An 18,825-nucleotide genomic window follows, 5' to 3' on the forward strand; every position below is an offset into this window, starting at 1 on the left:
TATTGCTCTCACCTAATGATAGGGGAAGATAATACATAGCAAGCTGTTGACATTCTGACTCACACGTCAGGTGGGTCCCAGTCCGCCAAGCGGGTGATATATCAGGGAAAGAAAGTGAAAAGTCAATGGACGTAGTTGAAATCTCATGATTTTTGGATTCGACGATTTTATGATCGAGAGATACGCATAATGACCATTTTTTTATTCTCATGATCACTTATCGTATTATTAAATATCCTAACTAATAAGTTAGGATTAACTTCCAGTAGATTCAACACTTACACCTCCTCCGAGATCACTCGTTGACTCTCGTTGACTTAAAGTATCAAATAGATAGATTTTATCGGACATGCTCTTGATATAATTTTTATGATCTTGATTCATCAACGCTCCCCTACTAGAGCTTTGATAAGTATATTTAGAGAAATTAAGATTTTATAAGTATCAGAGTCATCTTTTACCTTCAAATACATCTTTTAATATTCATCGTAAAAAAATAAAATCGTATGGATTCATCCAAAATGTTAATATTCATCGTAAAAAAATAAAACGGATCTATCTAAAACGGATAATTCTTCGAGTGCCGTTGTGCTCGTATCGATAACGTTAATAATTAATATTTTAAACTTATATATAATTATACATATTTTTAGTTAATAAAAAAATGATTCGAACTTATCCCCTTTAAAATGATTTGAATCTACCTACCTCAAAACATAAAATTACCCTAATGTGAAGGTCTATCCTTTTAATTTTAATCCGACATGGTGATCTTATTCCCAAATAAACAAGTTAATGCACAAAAAATCCACAAGCTAAAGAAATTTGCAAAATGTAGTATGCAATTCATTAGGGAAAACAAAGTGATTAGGGTTCCACAATTATCCTTTTTTTCCTCGCATTAAACTGCATTCTGTATAAAGCCTAGCACAGATGTAGTAATAATGCATGTGCGCACACAACACATTGACTTTATCGCTCCCACAAACATTTCTGTGTAGTGGACTAACACCATACCATCTCATGCCTGCCGCATGGTTATCCTCCGGATCAACCAATTCAGGTGGTCGCTCGATTCCGCCAAATCCCCAATCAGTAGGGTTTCATATCATCGTCTCTTCCCTGCCTTGCTTGCTTCCTAAGGATTAAGTCGCCCAGCTCGGTCCGTCTTCTCTCTAGCTGTTGACTGCGCAAGCTGGTGCGTATACTTGTCCTATTTCACACTGTTCATGGCTTTTGGTGTCGGTAGAAGCCCTGACGTTTAAAGTTCTATTTATTGGTTTCTCTTTCTCTCTAACTCGTTTTTCTTCCCGAATCATTTGGTCATATTAGGAGATTATAAACATAAAGGTATAAAGATTGAATTTTTCGTTGGACGAAACATTTGCCAGCTGCCAGAACAAGCTAATCTGAATAATAAAGGAGTTTTTACCTCTTTCATACCATATGCTTTGGGTGAGAGCTCAAGGGGATTGCTTTAACTGTGTCTCTTATCAAGTTTATGGGATATGTTGCTTGAGTTTCTTTGGGTTCTGATCAAGTTTATGATCAATGTAAACGTCGCCTATCAGTTAATATTAGAAGTTACATAGACGAATGGTGTATTCCTGTATCATTCTTTGGGATTTGGTACTTCATTCTCATTCTGAGTGTAAAGGCTAATTAAGAAGGTGAATACTGTTTTTGATGGCGTCTAAATGTACCGTAGTGGTCATTTTGAGTTGCCATATTTACATTCTTAATAGCAACATAAGTAGTTTGTTCTTCAGCTGAAAATCAAGTTTTATTTTAATTTGGTTTTTAAAGGTAAACTTGTGCCATTTTGTTTTGAAATGGATTTAAAAAACTTGAAATTATGGCAGCTTGCTTGAGGAGCAGAGTTTAAAAGTGGTTGAACTCTGTCAAGCACTGGTTAAAAAGCCACCCAAATGATGCCAGGTGTTTGCATAAGCAGCAGCTTGGCAGCCTCTGCAAATGGAGGGAGTTGTGGGGCTGTTACCATGGTTAACAGTGATGTACGACTTCTTTGTAAGATCCCTATGAACTCTGTGATCATTGGGCCATCTCTACGGCGCCAGGAACTTCTGAGGTTACACCCCACCAGCTCGAGTAGAACAAGAAGAATGAGTTCCCGGGTTAGAGCTACATGGCCATTCAGGAGCAATGGCAAAGAGATGGATGTCAATATAGAGCGCAGTGAGGCTGCGAACGAGGACATCTTGATTTTCTTTTTTCAGTTGGACTTGGAGACTCGAATCCAGGTAATATTTTCTTGTTACTATACTTATTTCAGTACACTCACTTTCATATTTTGAAGTAGTTTGCCATATCTGGATGTTTAATTAGAGGTGGGGTTGTCTGTTATATTTAATGAAACTAACAGATATTTTCTTCTCTAATGAAATATGAAACATACATTGCTTTGTCATTTGAGAGGGCAAACCTCAGCATTATCATAAAATTGCTTCTTTGCAATCTAGTTGACTAGGTTTCAAGCCATGGAGATAGCCTTTCTGCTTGTGGAGTAAGACTGCGTATGTTGACCCTTTCTAGACCCTTCATTGGTGGGAGCTCATGCATTAGTTACCCTTTTTATACATTTATTTGTCACTTGGACTGTACCTTGCATTTCCTGAACTATTTCGTTTTCAAATCATATGCATCTTTATCTGCTTCATTTTTATACCAACTTGTCTAAAAACTATGCTCTGAGATTCTTTTCTGTTTATTGTCATTGCAGTATGCTTTAAACATGGAACAATATGAAGCTGCTCAACAGTTAAGGAACAAACTTGATGAGGTAGATAACTAAATGGAGGTTTTAAATACAGTAATCTGGTATAACATGCTGATGTCCTACTCCTCTTGGTAGGTTGAAGCAGAAATTATTAAGCAACGGGAAGCTAAAAGGGGTTCGACAAAGAGTGAAGCTCAGGACAAGGCCATAAATCTATTACGACTCCGGTGAGTTTGTTATGATTTTTCCATCAAGATTGATATCAATCATCATGCATTCTTTTGCACATCCAAGCTAAATATATTATTTTAATAGGAACCTCTTATTTGATTCTGTACGTAAAAAAGTTTTATCTGCTGCACCATTTTAGATATTTTCTTTGTTAACCATAGCTGGTGCAGTGGCTTGCCTTTTACCCATTTTGTTTCTATCATTCAGTGCTGACATGCAGAAAGCTATAGAGGATGAAAACTATGCTGTTGCTGCTGAGTTGCGTGATGAAATATCCAAACTTGAGGTACAAAGGAGCCTGCTGCTTCTTCCTTGATGTCTATTTCTTGATTCTCTTCTTTATGTAGCACATTCACTATCTATGTCTTGTCATATTCTCATGTGTTCTGTTATTGGTGGCCTCTTGTATGCAGACTGAGATTCTAGCTGCATCAGCAAAAGCTCTTGCTTATGAGAACATCCAATATGCATTTCGTCTTGGGCAGAGAGTACGACATAAAAAGTTTGGTTAGTTTCTGTTCTCTCACCAGCTTTTCTGTTTTATATGGCACATGTACATGGTTTTCTTTTCTGAAGTTTCTGGTATTTTTTATGGAAGGTTCGGATACTGAGATTCAATACATGAGTGTGCATATTTTTTTGGCAAAGTTTAAGGCTCCTTCATCAAAAATCATGTGAAACCAAGCATTATGAAGCTTGTTCCTGGTGAAGCTAGTTTATTACTTGATTGATCATGGATAAGCTTCTAGTGAGTTGATTCTTTCCGAGGAAATTTTACGTGGGAAGCAATGTTTTGTGTCTGAACATTGACCATATGAAGAGAATCATCCCAAGTCCTCTACTTGTTTCCCAGTTTTACAACCAGCCAACAGGGTCTGAAAGATCTAAACTTATTCAACCATCAGTTTCTCGGTTTTGCTTCTAGATAATAGTCCTAATTAAAAAACTTTTAGCATTTCATGCCCTTCCTACCAAACAATGTCTGTGATATGAATTTATATTTTGACTTAATCCATTATCTAATGAAATTTCTATTCAACCTGTAGTTTGGTAGAGATTTTTCATAGTTTAGATGATGTCCATGTACCATACGATGCAGAACATCTTAGCGAGCTTGATCTCTATAAGGTCAGAAATGGAACAAATGTGTTTGGTTTGTGCATGATGTTCGGCAATAGCATAGGTGCATGTCACACAAGTGACTTATTTCAGATAATATTATGATTTTTAAACACAGGTATTGTAGTTTGAAGTGCTTTGTTCCATAACATCACAGTTGCTTCATGTCTTGCTAGTTCAATAGGAACTACATTTTCCCATATCCTGAATGATTATTGTTCAACATAATCATCACAGGTTATCGAGCTGTAATTTGTGGCATGGATCCTGTATGCTGTGAATCAAGTTCATGGATGGAGATTGCACATGTTGATAAGTTGCTTCAAGGGCGAAATCAACCATTTTATCAGGTTGAACATATTTAAGAGAAAACCTTGTTAATTATTCTTAGGAATATCTTCAGTTTCAAGCATGAAGCGGAGTCTAGTAGTTCCGCATTGGATATTCAAACTTATCACTTAACTGTCTGGATACAAGATAACATCACTTGTACCTGAAGATTACCTTTTTCATGACTGGTTTCATCACTTGTATCTTTCAAAGTCTTCCCATGAGTCAAATTCTACGATGGCATCTAGGGATAAATCTATCTTGGTAATGCAATCAGATGATGCACATCAATTTGTCTTTGGAAGTGTGGCTCTAATGTATTTTAGACCATTGATTTCTTGATATTCCTTTTGATGTGGCTTTTTTCATTATTCAGGTATTGGTTGATGTACGTGCAGATCCCAATCTTCTAGTCGCATATGGTAAAAGCTTCCTTCTTTAATTCTTAAATTCTCCTATGTGGATCCAGTCTAGCCAACATTCTTTATCAGGCATGCTATTATGTTCAGTTCATCTTGTAACTTCTGAAACTCACTGGACGGGTTTGTGCATGTTAGAAATTGCTTGAGCGTAAGAAAGCAATCCTTGGCTTTTTATGTCTTTTAAGAAAGCACTAAGAGCTTGTGACAAAAAGACTAAGGTCAGGAGTTGTAGTTAATGAGCCTATACCCTTTGCTTCAACAATCAATTTGCTACTATAAGTGGATTGTCTATGACCAAGTTACGTGCAGCCATTCTTCGAAACAAATCTATGGTACTCAAGATCCGAGCTCTTGCCAGATTTCATTATATGTTATGGACATGTAGTCACAATTAGCTTTCAGTTTTTTCTAAGATCATGAGAGAGAGAGAGAGAGAGAGAGAGAGAAAGAGATTTTCCATCATCTTTTCCTAAGTGAGCATAATAGGTTTTTTTCACATGTGGTTGCATTGAGGACTATGTTGATGATAGATAGTTTGTTCCATAAGTCTTCACAAAGTGGTGAATGTCTAGCAAATTAGTCATTTCTCTCTTCTGGGAGCCCATTTTCTACTGATATATTCTTCAATTGTGGAAGATAAAATCTTGACAGTACCTAAATGTGTTTCAATTATCATCAAGAATTTTCAATTTTTCTAAGGTTTGTAAAGAAAGATATTTTTTTTCGCATTTTTATGAAAAGAAACCTACTTTAAGTGGATTGTCTATGACCATGTTTGGTCCTTGTTATGCGCAGCCATTCTTTCAAACAAATCTATGGTAGTCAAGTACTGAGCTCTTGCCAAATTTCATTATATGTTATGGACATGTCAGAATTAGCTTTCAGTTTTTTCTAAGATCATGAGAGAGAGAGAGAGAGAGAGATTTTCCACCTTCACATGCGGACGCATTGAGGACTATGTTGATGATAGATGGTTTGTTCTATAGTTTTCACAAAGTGGTGTTTGTCTAGCAAATTAGTATATTGTCTCTCTTCTGGATATATCCATGTATTTCAATCATGGAGGAGAAAATCTTGAAAGTACCTAAATGTGTTACTTTTCTCACCGGAGAATTTACAATTTTTCTAAGGTTTGTAAATTTTTCTGACATTTTTTATGAGAAGAAACTTCATCACTACTGCAATTATCTTGATTAAGGCGTTCTTAATATTCTTGTCACTGTTACACTATAACTATTTCCAATGGCTTCTCACTGTAAATTCATTATGGATGAATGCTGCAGTTGCAGAAGAGAATCTTTTAGCCAATGAACAACCAGACATGGTCAGTGGAAGCACCTTAGTGAGTAGCAATGAAATTCCTGTTAGCCTTGTGGTTTACTTATATTTGCACTATTGACTTGCAGGACAGGTTTGATCATCCTTATGCTTCCTTCCTGTTCTATGGGATGGACACCGCAGGTGACTTCATCCCGATAAAGCAACTCCGTGAGAAATACAATAAGCCGCGCCATGAAGTTCCGGTGGACACGAGTGATGAGGATGCCGGTGGCAATCTTTGAGCAATGTTGCTGGGTTGTCGGGTTGCAGCCTATCATACAGGTTATCATCTGGCTATATGGTGAAATTCTACCTTCATCCATGACCAATACTTTGATGTGGCTAGTGTTGTTCAGCTTCATCTTCCTCCTTCCACCAATACTAGAAGCTGTGCTTGGAAAAGGAAAAGAAAGGATGGATAGTCAGAGAGTTGTGTAGATATGTGCTAATAAAAGCATTGAAATCATAAGAATTCCTTGTGCCCTCAGAAAAATAGAGAGAGTAAAAATTACTCCTATTTGGTTTGCAAAGTTGCTGTTGCAGACTCTTGATGACTTCACTTGGTGTTTCATACCTTTTTTTTTTCTCTCTTTTTAATCTATAGATAAATTCTAGTACTGGTTTGGAATTATTAGTTTATAATGAAGGTTCATGCGAAGACAATGAACTGTGGAGATAATAATGTCAACTTGTTCTTGGTGACAGTCATCATATCCTATGGGGACAACCATGAATGCTGAAACAAACAACGGGTATCACCCAAACCATTATGCATTGTTGAGAGTAATATCAATTAATTCAGAACAGGCAGTGGTATAAAAATAATCGAATATTTTAACTCATCTCTGACGAAATTACTTCCTCCATTGCTCGAGAGCATTGCAAACCTTATCATGATTGTGGCCAGAGCAACTTCTCGTTGCATCCTCCTCACTACTGCTCATGAAATGATGATATCCTGGGAGATGATTCTTGATCGACACTTCTGTTGCCATCCCTGCAAGTTCTGACACCAGCCAACGAAGAAGTGGAAGAACATGACGCCAAAGGGATTCATGATGGAGTTTGTTGTCCAAGAAAGATCGAGTGACTCCAATATTAGCATTGATGTAATACGAGTTCACATAATTTCTCTAACATTTGATAGACCATTGGAACCATTTGATAACCATATCTTACCATTCTTTATTGTGTATATCTGAAAGCTGAGTTGAAGTCTGGATGTGCTCATGGAAGAAAGAGAAGCGCTGCTTCATGTGTCGATCGCTACTAAGCTTGCGATGAACATTAATCGCAGAAGCTCCACAGACTTCTGATGACCGTGACATGCTGCTCTTTCCGGCGATTCCTCTCCGTCACGCACACACGCATTCCATCGTTTTACCTCTCCTGCTATTTCTTTTTGTTTGTAGTGGGGATGTGAGGAGTGACGGCCACCACCACCGGCCTCTCCACCACACAGTTGTCGTCCGCACACAGTTACTGCCGCGATAAGAACATGGCACAGGCAACAACGCTGCATCACGTGCCGATGGCATGCTTTTGCGTCCACAACAAACCATAAACAAACACCTCTCTCTTGAACGCCCATGTGCCGCTGCCTCCCTCCCCCTGCCATGCCATACTCGTTTTAACTCTCTTAGCTAACGCCAAAATGACAGGGAAGGAAGGAATGAAGGAACGGATGAGCTGTTTTCACTGAGAGAGTGGCAGTCGCATCCTCTACCGTCTCCTCCTCGCAACAAGGCAAAGGGAAGAGGGTGAAAGGATGGCCCGATCACAACAGCTGTACTTGTTTCTCTTCGTAGTCTTCGTCTCCCTGCAGCTGGCGTCGGCGGACAGGTTCACGGTGGGAGACCGGCAGGGATGGAACCCCAACGTCAACTACACGGTGTGGGTGGAGAAGCACAAGCCGTTCCATGTCGGCGACTGGCTCGGTGGGTTGGTTGCCTCTTCTTCCTCCTCGTCTTTTGGATTTGGTTGTTGTTTGTGGTGGAGATTGATGGTGGGCGGTGCGACGTGTTTGCAGTGTTCTACTACCAGTCGGGGATGGCGGACGTGGTGCAGGTGGACGAGGCGGGGTACAACAAGTGCGACGCCTCCAACCCCATCTCCAACTACAGTAAGGGCCGCAACTACGCCTTCCAGCTCAACCACACCGGCCGCTACTACTTCGTCTGCAGCCGCGGGTACTGCTACGGCGGCATGCGCCTCGCCATCCTCGCGGAGCGCCTCCCGCCTCCTTCCCCTCCCCCGTCCTCACACCGCAACTCCGCCGCTCGCTGCCGCCTCTCGTACGCCCTCCTCGCGCTCGCCGTCTCCCTTCTGTCCGCCGCCGCCCTCTTCCACTTCCACCTGTGAGCCATGGATCAGTCGGCGACTCTGTTGCGCCAAAAACACTCGCTTCTTTCTCTTTCCTTCATTTGGGGTGGACTGAGACAATCCGTGTGATACTGAGCTTGTTCCATGTCATTCGATTCGAGACATTGCAACTCATCAAACTTCCTGTGGTGTTTAATGCGTTTGAGAACTGCATGATGACTTGATCACACTGACGGAATTATCTGACCCAAAAAAAAAAGCCTATCCATTCAAGCAAATATAGTCTTTGATATCAGTAATGCTGAACCATCAACTTATCCATAATGTGTGGTCATATACACATTCCAATGATTATGAATGGTGAGAAACAATCACTGAAATTTGCCAATAGAATTGTGTAATTGTGATTGTAGAAATGGGAATCTGATGATAAAGAAAAAAGTGACAATTGAGCAATCGAAGCAAAAGAATTAGCTGCACATTTTAACATATTATGAATTAAGACAAATATCCTAAAGCTCCCCAATACCGAGAAGGGGGGGAGGGGGGTTCCTATAGATGTAAAATTCATGGCCATTAAATTTGGAGGATAAAAGAAGAAGCATAAGGTTGAAGTAAATTAATAAATAAATAAACTCAAAATTAGAAGAAAAGATGATCCGAATGCTTCGCGAGAGAATCCAATCCTGGCTTCAGTGTGTACCGGTGGTGTGATCCCATACTCCATCGACAGCAATATGATGAACCATCATTTGTTCCAGGACCGGGTAACACACCCTCCAGAATTCTGCGAAGAACTATCTTTAATATGACAACACCGATGAGCATCTTACAAAATGAATAGAATCTTCCATGCCATCAGGACTGAAGCTGCTTAAATGGATAGATCTGTGAGAAGTCCCAACCATTTTGACTGCACTGCTTTGACAGCTGATTTCTTGATTACCTCAGTGGTTGCTCAGATCTTGAGGAAAAAAACAGAGCCATCTCTAACACTACCTCCCTGCTTTATGGTAGCTGCCCAGTTTATTGTGGCTCAAAGATATGGCAGTTCCTTATGAAGTCATTGGAATAGTTTACATGCTTTGTCCAAAATTTCTGGAGGTGCTTATATCCAATCTCCAGCCATGGTTTGCACTGGCCATTGTAGTGGATCACAGCAGCCTTCGTGACACTGTCGAGGTCTGTCTTTTCCTGATAGCCCAAACCTAGCATGTGCCATGATGGGTCTATTGGACGGACGTAACCTCTGAATGCTATAAGAGCTGGTGGCAATGTACCGAGTTTCCAGAGGGTGAGGTTTGACTTCAAATTCTGTAGCCAAATCAAGAACAAGAATTAAAAGGAGATGCAGATTAACAGAGATGTGCAGTTATAATGGCAAATTGTGGAGAGAAGTGCAATCGCACATCAACTTGCGCTGTTCAAGTATCAAGCAAACCGATAAAAAAATGTACACCTAGGAAACCTAAACTTATGAAAACAAACAGTATAAGCATTTAATAATTTGTATTTCTTTCTAGCTACATGTAACAAGGGAAAATGGGCTTCAAGTTGGTTTTGCCTATACGAGTAAAGAACAATCAAGAATTCATATATATGTTGATTACATTATTGAGATGATAGGCTTAATTCGATTTGTAAGCAAATGGAACAAATGTTCATAAACTGCTTGAGTAGGCATGAGCAGAAGGGAAGAAAAATTCTGGACCAAGATTTCGACCTCAAGTGAAAAAAGTTACGCAGAATTATAGAAAGACCATCCATTTCATCCAAGTACATTTATGGCATACACAGAATTTATAAAGAAATTGCAAGTCAAACCTATTATAATATAACTATTATCTGTGGCATAGATGATTTTAGTGAAAAAAATGGTTATCAATAGAGCAAGAAAAAAGTCATCAATGATAGTTATCTAATAACAGAAGTGGAACAGAAACAGTAAAAAGAATGTGTTTCAAACTTCAAAGAACCTTTATCATCAAGCTACAGAACTATACCTTGATTATATATTTACATAAGAATGTCTTCAAAAATGTGGTGAGTTAAAAATGTTGAAGAATATTTATTTAATGAAAGTGCCATCTTTATATCAATAGTATCTGAAGGTCAAAAACTATTTATCTTTAGGATCAGTTTTAACTGCATCAGTCATGGAATACTTTCTAGCAAAATTAGCACCAATTAGATGGAGCAAGATGATCAAAATTATCTGACTTTAACTGCACTATTCGCGGAATACTTTCTAGAAAAATTAGCACCAATTATATGGACCAAGATAACCAAATTTAGCTGACATTTTATGGAGGACAATAACAAGTCTGATGTTGAGTAAACTATATCAATAAATTTGGTTCATCAGCAACTACGGGCTCACTGAGAACTAAAAGAAAAAAGTTATTGTTTACTGAAACAAAAGCTAGAACAGATTAATATGAGAAATGAGATGAAAAATGAGTTTGAAAGGTACCTCTTTCACCCAGTAATGGTATGTTTCCCTAATGCTCGTCTTCCTCCAGGCATTTAAGTCAAAGATATTCATTCCATATGCCCATGCACACTCATCAGGGTCCAACTTACTGGCTATGAGTGGATGTGAAAAGTTAAAATATGTTCTGAAGTGCTTGCCCATCACCCATGTATCTTCACCTTTGCAAGTTTCCACAGCACCGTTTACTTTCCCAGAAAGATCAATCTCCCATAACGGTGACAAGTCACGTTGAACAACAACATCATCATCAAGAAACATCACCTTGTTGAGGTTTGGAAAGAGCTGTTTTACATGTTTAATAATGCACATTATCATCATTAATTTCAACAAAATCACTTTAAGTTTGTCACAGAGAAAACAAACTACTGTCTGAGGTGTAATATAATATGTGAAATATCACTTATTTAATATAATACTACTATATTATGTTATAGATGTATGGAGATGATACATTTGTCCTAATATGATTGAAATGCTGAGGTGTTTTGGAAGTTTCCAACATGGACATGACACGGATGTGGTGCTATCTAGAACTGTCCATATTTGAGAGACAAGCATAAGTGGAACTTCAACTTCAATACATATCGATGATACGAGTAGGCTTTTTAAAGAAGTTCATGTTTCTAACACTGTGAGTAAGTTAAATTTGACAATAGACTTTGTCTTGTTTACTTCACACACACCTAACTTTTCTTTTTTCTTCATTTCAACCCTCTTTGTCAACATGTATTTTAAGTGGAACTTAGCATGCACAAAATCCAAGAGCATTCAAGAAGGATAAATTTAATTTAGCATGCACTACAATGGTCGCCATGAATCCAAGGAGGATATTTCACAAAAATTGACAATTTTGGGCAGTAATGACCAATCTATTTCAGGAAAGATGGATTATGTCAGTATGCAATTCATATGACAAACAAGATAAGCAGACTGAAGGTCATTATACGACCACATTATGACAAAAATCAGAAAAGGTTTTGTCAGTCTATACTAAGATGAGAAGAAACAATGACTGATGAGGCTATCATATTCTGCAACATAAGGCTTTCTTCACTTCCTTTTTCCTCTAGATATAAAGATCAGCTCTCTACCCTTAAAGCCTGGCCAACAGTTTGACCAAACTAAGCCTATAGATATGGGCTCAAAGTGGATGTTAAACTCAGCTTTACAGAGGCTGCCATAGTAGCCCTAAGCCAGCTAAATGCTCAAATTATGCTTGAACGATGTGGCCTGATGCTTTTGCTCATATTATACAGAACACTAAGGGGTGAAAATGCTATAACAAGTCATACAAGCATTTCTCACTAAGTGTTTTTATGATCATTTCTTCAACTGTAGAAATCATTCACCATATTAGCAAAGGTGTCATAAAGCAAAAGGAAATCAGAAACACATAATGACTAATTTACCTCGGGCAGGTATATGCGCAGATGGTTGAGTAGAGATATATATTTTGGACTCCTCGCCTGCAGTTTAGAAGCAAAAATCCTTGGATTATCACTAACATTGGTGCCCATGATATGATTTCCATGATAATGGTGTCTAACACCATGGTGATTTTCAATAGCTTCAAGAACAGGTACATTTTCTCTTGTTAACCAGTCAAATTGGTGAACACCTTTCACCTCGATTATAGCAGGAGAAAGAGGATTCAAGGCGAACCATGAGTGCATACCCGGATAAGTCTTCTTGTCAGTTATGACATGGAAGACAACCCTTTCAGGCTTTAATGAAGATCTTACAACTGATGTGACAACAACTGAGGCAGCAAGAATATTATCAGAGGCTAGAATAAAATGGTGATAGGAGTTATCAGATAGCAATGGTAGCAACTCTGGTGGTGGCAACTGTTTACGAGCTTGGGCATTGGATGAATACTCATCAGTCAAGCGCAATGAGAGACAATGTATGCCTTTTGGAATAGCAGTTGCTGCAAAATGTTTGTGCAGTTGTTCTGCCAGTCTTGATCTTCTTACCTCCCTCTCCATATTTTCCATCTGTGAATAACAAACAAATCAGAAAGAAAATCCCCAAGAATATTTACTTAATGAACTATTTGTAAATGAATTAACATTCATATCTATAAAATCTAAGAATGAGAGGTGTCAATTTTTACGTTAAAATACCTACAAAATAATATTTGATCAGATGAAATTTATATACATTCAGATGATAATAAATTAACAAATATTCTCTACGTGATACATTTTTCTTAATAAAAGAAAGTTTCATCCACAATTTTCTCTATCTGATAATTTTATTTTCTTGACAGACATGAATTTCATCTTTCTTTAACCTTGGCCATGTTTATCTAAATGATAGCCAAATAATCTCATTATCTTCATTGGTGATGCTATGGATTTGGTGAACAACATCAAAAGAATTGACATTAATGGTTAAGACATGACAGATAAGTTTCTCTGGAAGAAAAAATTAGGTTGATCATATATGATGAAAGATAACCTAATCGTTGACAAGGAAATGTTAGGTGAAAATAAATGAGTTGCATAAAGTCAGGAATAAGCAGAGAAAATTAATATGTCAAAGCATGGTTAGAGGAAGCATTAGATGAACCTACATGATCCTTAGTTGCATCAATCCCATTAGTCAACAAAGAAAAGATATTATGCCAAAACATTTTCTAACATTTCATTGGTCTAAACTATGCAACTTTAACTGTACAAAGAATAATTCTTAGAATCCTGCAGAAAAGACCAGCACTGGAATTTTTATAATCTCAACTTTTGGGGACATGGTCAATCTAATTTAAAAAAGATTCCAGTGTACAGTTACAAGCATGAACAAGCTTAACAGACATCTTTAATATTGTTCTGGAAGAAAATGCATCAAATAAGGATATAGAGGAATAATGAATGGAAATACCGTTGCCTTCAACCTTACAGCAAATGTCTTGGCATCATACTGGTTATTCTTCATGTGGGAAAGAAACTCACTGAAAGACTCCGTCAATTTCAGGCCAGCAGGAATTTCCTCAGAGTTTACTTGGTCAAGTATCTCATATAATTCTTTAACAAGTTTCTGTAAGTGTGTCGATGTATTTTAAATAAGATGAAATACTCGAGAGAGAGAAAACTATTTGGTGAATTATGAACTTAAATAGCAAAGAACAGAAAACATTACCATGGAATCATCACCTCCGCGACCAAGAAACCTTGGTCCTAAGCGCCTCCCCAAACAATCTGAAACAAATAACAGCAAAATTGATGTTATTTGCCAATGCAATAATTTCCTGTAATTAGCTTAACAATGTTAAGTGCAAAATTTAGACTACTAAGAACCTCATTATAATTTTCCTAATGATTTTACTGTAAAGACATGCTTGGGTAGGTTTCAAAAAAATCCTACCATAGCAAAATCTTCGTGATGTTGCAGGTAGCAGGTTAAGAAAACACCTAGTCAAACACAATGGAATGAAGAAGATAGCAACTGATTGCATTACCATGGAAATATAAACATACATAAATTAAGTAATTAAGCAAGTATTAGATAAAGAAGAATCAAGATACTTTAATGCAGAACTTGTCAGAACTACTCATAATGAACAAGCATTACTGGTGCATTTGTTCATTGTGAATTTCAAAGGAATATCACCATGAAAATATAGAACATAGGAACCAACAAGATAACACACAATGCAGGAAAATATTGAAAGAACAGAAGTAACCAAAACACCTTACTGCTAATAACTTAGTGTAGCTTCCCTCAGAATACTGCCTCTAGGTGGCAGAAATGAAAGAGCTACTAAGTATAACCTCAAACAATGAGAATCATGCATGGGTAATCAAACTAGGATGGCAAGGTAGGTGCTTAGGAGTGATAATTGAAGATAATGGCATTACAATTGCTCCACCAGTCGAAATTTAAATGCAGCAATCAATTTCCTGAGAGAAGGGATACTGAGAAGGCAAGAAAAATATGAACAAATTAACTAAGATCAATTAAATGTTTAATAGCATAATTAATTTAAAATAGAAGGCCACATATAAATCGATAAACTAGACACTGAACAAACAAGAAGAAAAGAAACATAGAAATTTGAATGAAGAAAACATAATAAAAGAATCAGAGATACAACTTAATGAGATAAAAGAAAGAAGCAGGATCTTATGGCCATGTCATTGCAGTTAACACCAATAACAGAAACCAAATTTTAATAATACTTCAGAAACTCTGACAATTGCGAGACTAGTAGAAATCAATTGGACAGATACCATAGGGTAAGAACATGTATAACAAATTTGAAGCTTGGAATCGTCAAGCAGTTCATGTCAAAAATAAATAGAAGGATCATTTTGAATTTCATCCAAGCAGGACAGGTACAGAAACGCCAAAAATTCACAATGTAGTAAACCTAACGCGGGACACGACCACCAATTCTAGACCTACATTAACAGTACTGGATCCAGAGTTAAGAATTCCATTAAGTTATGAAACCCATTATAGGGTAAAGATAGGGTAAACGATGTGCCAATGCAACACCAAGCAATCATATTTCGTATCAACTAAAATGGACCAAAAGCAACACATCACCATACCAAGATCAGCATGCACAACAACTGTAAGTTTTGAAGTTTTAACAGAAAGATTCAGATCTAAGAAAATCGCATGATTTAGTTCTTCCCCCTTAAGAGGGCGTATCTACGGTGTCAGATCCATCAGCACCGACGCAAATCGCAATTAAATTCAAGAACAAGTTGAAGGGGTTTCCAAATCCTACCGAAGGAGGAGCACTTGTTGACGCCCTCGAGGGTGACAACGGCGGTGAGGATGAAGACGAATGGCAAGAGGAAGGCGAGGATGAGGATGGTGTGGAACAGGGTCCGGTAGGAGATGTGGCGGGCGGCGACTTTCACCTTCATCAAGTCGAGAAACCCATTGCTGCTCGATATCGTGATGCTTCTCATGCTAGGCGAGAAACTAATCTGCATCGTCCTCGTCGTGGCTGACGCCGCCGCGCCCGCTGCTGCTCGCCGCCGGCCCTCACCGCCGTCGCCGTGTCGGCGCCGGCAACACGAGATGCTGACTCCCCCAAAGCTTCTAGGCAAAAGAACACGCTACGGAGCGGCAATACGATGCATCGAGCGATCGTTTGGCGGAAATCGAGCTACGGGCAGCTGAATGATGGGATTTATGAAGATCCGGCATTGAGTTTCCGATCGAAAAGAGAAGGGAAGAATTCGCGATGGTGTTGACGAGATCTTAAAAGAGAGAGAGAGAGAGAGAGAGAGAGAGAGAGAAGGGGGGGGAAGAAATTGTGGTGTTATGACAATTGCGAGATCTGTTACCTTTTTATTTACCCTCTCCTCGCTCGCTCTCTCTCTCTCTCTCTCTCTCTCTCTCTCTCTCTGTAGTAAATGATATTAATTAAATGGAGGAATAAAACAAAATGGGGGAAGCCAAAAGAGTCTTATTTTAGATAGGTGGGTTGGATGATTCCAGGGGGGATTGATGTTTGACCCGATTGGATTTGGGTCAAATTTTGAATTGGCACAGTTCCACCAGGCTGAGCTGAGTGATGGACTTTGATGCTTGCTTGGTTTTGCATGTACAATTGGGATAAGTAACTTCCATTTGGATGTGTGCGTTAGTATCTAACATCTCCGATAGTTGATTATAAAATATAAACCGGACCGGAGTCGACCGATCCAAATCAAATCAAATCAAATCAAATTGCAGTGAGATTTTTAATCCGATTAAGACGTACCAGCCACTCTTATTTTGGGGGAACATATGAGACTGGAGAAGATGTTTTGTATGGTTAGGATGCATTCAATATTTTGGATGTTTCTTTCCTAGGTAAAGGTAGAAATGTTGTATATATATAATATATTGGATGTGCTAGATGATGCCTTTACCTTGCTTGGATCGACACATCAATCGCCGAGGAGATGCTTTTCTGATTATGATACATCATGTTTTGTGGCTTAGGTAGATGCATTTTATATGAGGGAGATGTTTTGTCCGAGCTAAGGTGGATTCATCAAACGGGGGAAGATGCGTTACTCGGTCAACATGCATCAAACACTTCAAAGGGAGATCTCAATTCGAGAAACATTGAAGAGAATGAGATCATTTTTTCCTTCAAGACTAACTCCTCGAGTTAATGATGATAGGTTGGTCTTCACTGGAAAGTATCTCTATATCATCATTTTTAATGATATGTGTGGGCTTATGTAATAATGTGTTGATTTATTTTCTAAAATAGATTGGGAAGATTATTTGAGATCTTTTTTTATAACAAAGCAGAGAAATTTGAATGACATGACATTATTAATGAAAGTATAGATCCATATAAAAAAGTGTGAGTTAGCCATGAAGCCTCATTATTGAATATTGTGATATAATTAATAGTCCTCTTCCGACAAGTAATGAGAGAATACTGATGAAAGTACTATACGCGCTATCACACGTAGAAAATAGTATTAAAATAGGATTAAAAGGGTAATTATATAGTATATTCTCATCTATATTAATTTTTCCTTTCATAACTTATATGAAAGCGCATTCTTTCTCTTTATCCTCCCAAACGGTTTATTGAAAGGAGAAAGCTTTGATTAAATCCCAAAAGCTTTCCTTTGGTCTAAGTTTAGACTTGATTGTTAATGTTCTCCAATGACCCTTCAGTTCTTCCCAGAAACTCTCGATTCTCTTAATTAAGTTATAGTTCCAGTGACATCCTTAAAACAATTGAATAGCAGTCGAGAAATCAATAGTTTTACAACAATCGATAGATAATGATGAGATAAGATCATGAGAGAGAGAGAGATTCTTTCGATCAAGTATTTCATTTTCTAACAAAACCTTCGAAGATAGACAAAAAAAAAAAAAAAAAAAGGAACAATTGAATAGCACTGCCTTACTTTGTTTCCCAACAAAATCCTTCCTCTTATATTTTTCCTTTGGATGGTAAGAATAGATCATAAAATTATCTTTTAAGCCCTATTTTCGTATTATTTTTTGTATGTACAGTATTTCTTTAACTAGAGTTAATGACACGAAGAGAAACATGATTAAATATTTCAATTTTATAAGTATAGAGATCCCAATGTAATTTTTGAAAGTATAAAAACCAGAATGTTAAAAGTAATTAACTGCATGACGTAATATATAATTAGCCTGAATAATATATTTATATTATTAAAATAATTATTTATTTTTTTATAGTTGTTTATGTAATTTAGGATTTGTTTTATCAATTGAATATGCCTTAGAACTCATTCTAGTTACGTCCTTCCTAAAGACACCTCTTATACGATCTAAGATTAATCATGTCATATTTAATGTAATATTTAATGTAATCATGATGATTTTTCTCTCTTAATATAAATTAATTATCATAAATTAATGTATTGTTTTATTTAAATTATTAACTTTTTTGCTTGTGTAGTATGATTAAAATAATATTTAAAATTAAATTCCTTAATCATATAGATAAGTTAGAAATTTTATCATTCAATTAAATTATTAATTAATTTATTTTCTACTAGTTGATTTGATTTTTATAAAGTAAATAATTTAAAATTTATTTTTATGTGTCAATCGGAAAAAAATAAATATTATAATTTTATCTTTGTACGTGAAAGTATAATAAAAATAAAAATTAATTCAACAGTTAGATATGAAGTGCGTTGGAAGAAACACTTATTTTTCTCATGTCTATATTCTATGATCATAAAGTATCAAGTGTAGTGATAAAGAATATTCCATCTCATTACTCGATTACATGGATGAAGAATAACAAAGGAATAATACAAATTTTTAATCAACGCCTAGTATGAAAATTTTTAGTATTTAAGTTAAATCAAACAATTATTGGAAATCCAAGCTCA

The 18,825-nt window shown here is 37.1% G+C and overlaps 3 protein-coding genes across 6 annotated transcripts; 2 read left to right on the top strand and 1 right to left on the bottom strand.

Moving 5' to 3' along the window:
• Window positions 1-1,039: 1,039 nt before the first annotated feature.
• LOC135583335 (clp protease adapter protein ClpF, chloroplastic-like) lies at window positions 1,040-6,718 on the top strand. Of its 4 annotated transcripts, none has more exons than XM_065096365.1 (10): window positions 1,040-1,198; window positions 1,863-2,261; window positions 2,741-2,800; window positions 2,873-2,964; window positions 3,176-3,254; window positions 3,382-3,475; window positions 4,325-4,440; window positions 4,794-4,839; window positions 6,123-6,163; window positions 6,246-6,718. In XM_065096365.1, exons 2-10 carry the CDS (start codon window positions 1,929-1,931, stop codon window positions 6,399-6,401), a joined length of 1,017 nt encoding a protein of 338 aa, XP_064952437.1. In that variant the 5' UTR covers window positions 1,040-1,198; window positions 1,863-1,928; the 3' UTR covers window positions 6,402-6,718. The 4 variants fall into 4 exon arrangements, with proteins under 4 accessions (XP_064952437.1, XP_064952438.1, XP_064952439.1 ...); XM_065096366.1 differs by having other exon boundaries at window positions 4,325-4,437; XM_065096367.1 differs by lacking the exon at window positions 6,123-6,163 and having other exon boundaries at window positions 6,246-6,389.
• A 1,040-nt stretch (window positions 6,719-7,758) lies between these two features.
• LOC135605847 (early nodulin-like protein 19) lies at window positions 7,759-8,677 on the top strand. The gene is made up of 2 exons (XM_065096369.1): window positions 7,759-8,096; window positions 8,189-8,677. The coding sequence occupies exons 1-2, from the start codon at window positions 7,928-7,930 to the stop codon at window positions 8,518-8,520; spliced, it is 501 nt and encodes a 166-aa protein (XP_064952441.1). The 5' UTR covers window positions 7,759-7,927; the 3' UTR covers window positions 8,521-8,677.
• A 252-nt stretch (window positions 8,678-8,929) lies between these two features.
• LOC103975623 (probable galacturonosyltransferase 13) lies at window positions 8,930-16,243 on the bottom strand. Its single transcript, XM_009390637.3, has 6 exons — window positions 15,714-16,243; window positions 14,117-14,175; window positions 13,859-14,014; window positions 12,385-12,972; window positions 10,955-11,257; window positions 8,930-9,795 (listed from the first exon to the last, which is right to left on the bottom strand). The coding sequence occupies exons 1-6, from the start codon at window positions 15,922-15,924 to the stop codon at window positions 9,508-9,510; spliced, it is 1,605 nt and encodes a 534-aa protein (XP_009388912.1). The 5' UTR covers window positions 15,925-16,243; the 3' UTR covers window positions 8,930-9,507.
• Between the last annotated feature and the right edge of the window lie 2,582 nt (window positions 16,244-18,825).

This window comes from Musa acuminata, chromosome BXJ2-2 (assembly GCF_036884655.1).
Source record: "Musa acuminata AAA Group cultivar baxijiao chromosome BXJ2-2, Cavendish_Baxijiao_AAA, whole genome shotgun sequence".
Lineage (NCBI taxonomy): Eukaryota > Viridiplantae > Streptophyta > Magnoliopsida > Zingiberales > Musaceae > Musa > Musa acuminata.

Excerpts from the sequence above, each read along its gene's own strand:
- LOC135583335 (XM_065096365.1), top strand. The coding sequence starts at position 1,929 with ATGATGCCAGGTGTTTGCATAAGCAGCAGCTTGGCAGCCTCTGCAAAT. Across the intron at positions 2,262-2,740 it reads ACTTGGAGACTCGAATCCAG|TATGCTTTAAACATGGAACA; the intron begins GTAATATTTTCT and ends TTGTCATTGCAG. Across the intron at positions 6,164-6,245 it reads CCAATGAACAACCAGACATG|GACAGGTTTGATCATCCTTA; the intron begins GTCAGTGGAAGC and ends ATTGACTTGCAG.
- LOC135605847 (XM_065096369.1), top strand. The coding sequence starts at position 7,928 with ATGGCCCGATCACAACAGCTGTACTTGTTTCTCTTCGTAGTCTTCGTC. Across the intron at positions 8,097-8,188 it reads CCATGTCGGCGACTGGCTCG|TGTTCTACTACCAGTCGGGG; the intron begins GTGGGTTGGTTG and ends ACGTGTTTGCAG.
- LOC103975623 (XM_009390637.3), bottom strand. The coding sequence starts at position 15,924 with ATGCAGATTAGTTTCTCGCCTAGCATGAGAAGCATCACGATATCGAGC. Across the intron at positions 14,176-15,713 it reads CAACAAGTGCTCCTCCTTCG|ATTGTTTGGGGAGGCGCTTA; the intron begins GTAGGATTTGGA and ends TATTTGTTTCAG. Across the intron at positions 12,973-13,858 it reads CTGTAAGGTTGAAGGCAACG|ATGGAAAATATGGAGAGGGA; the intron begins GTATTTCCATTC and ends TGTTATTCACAG.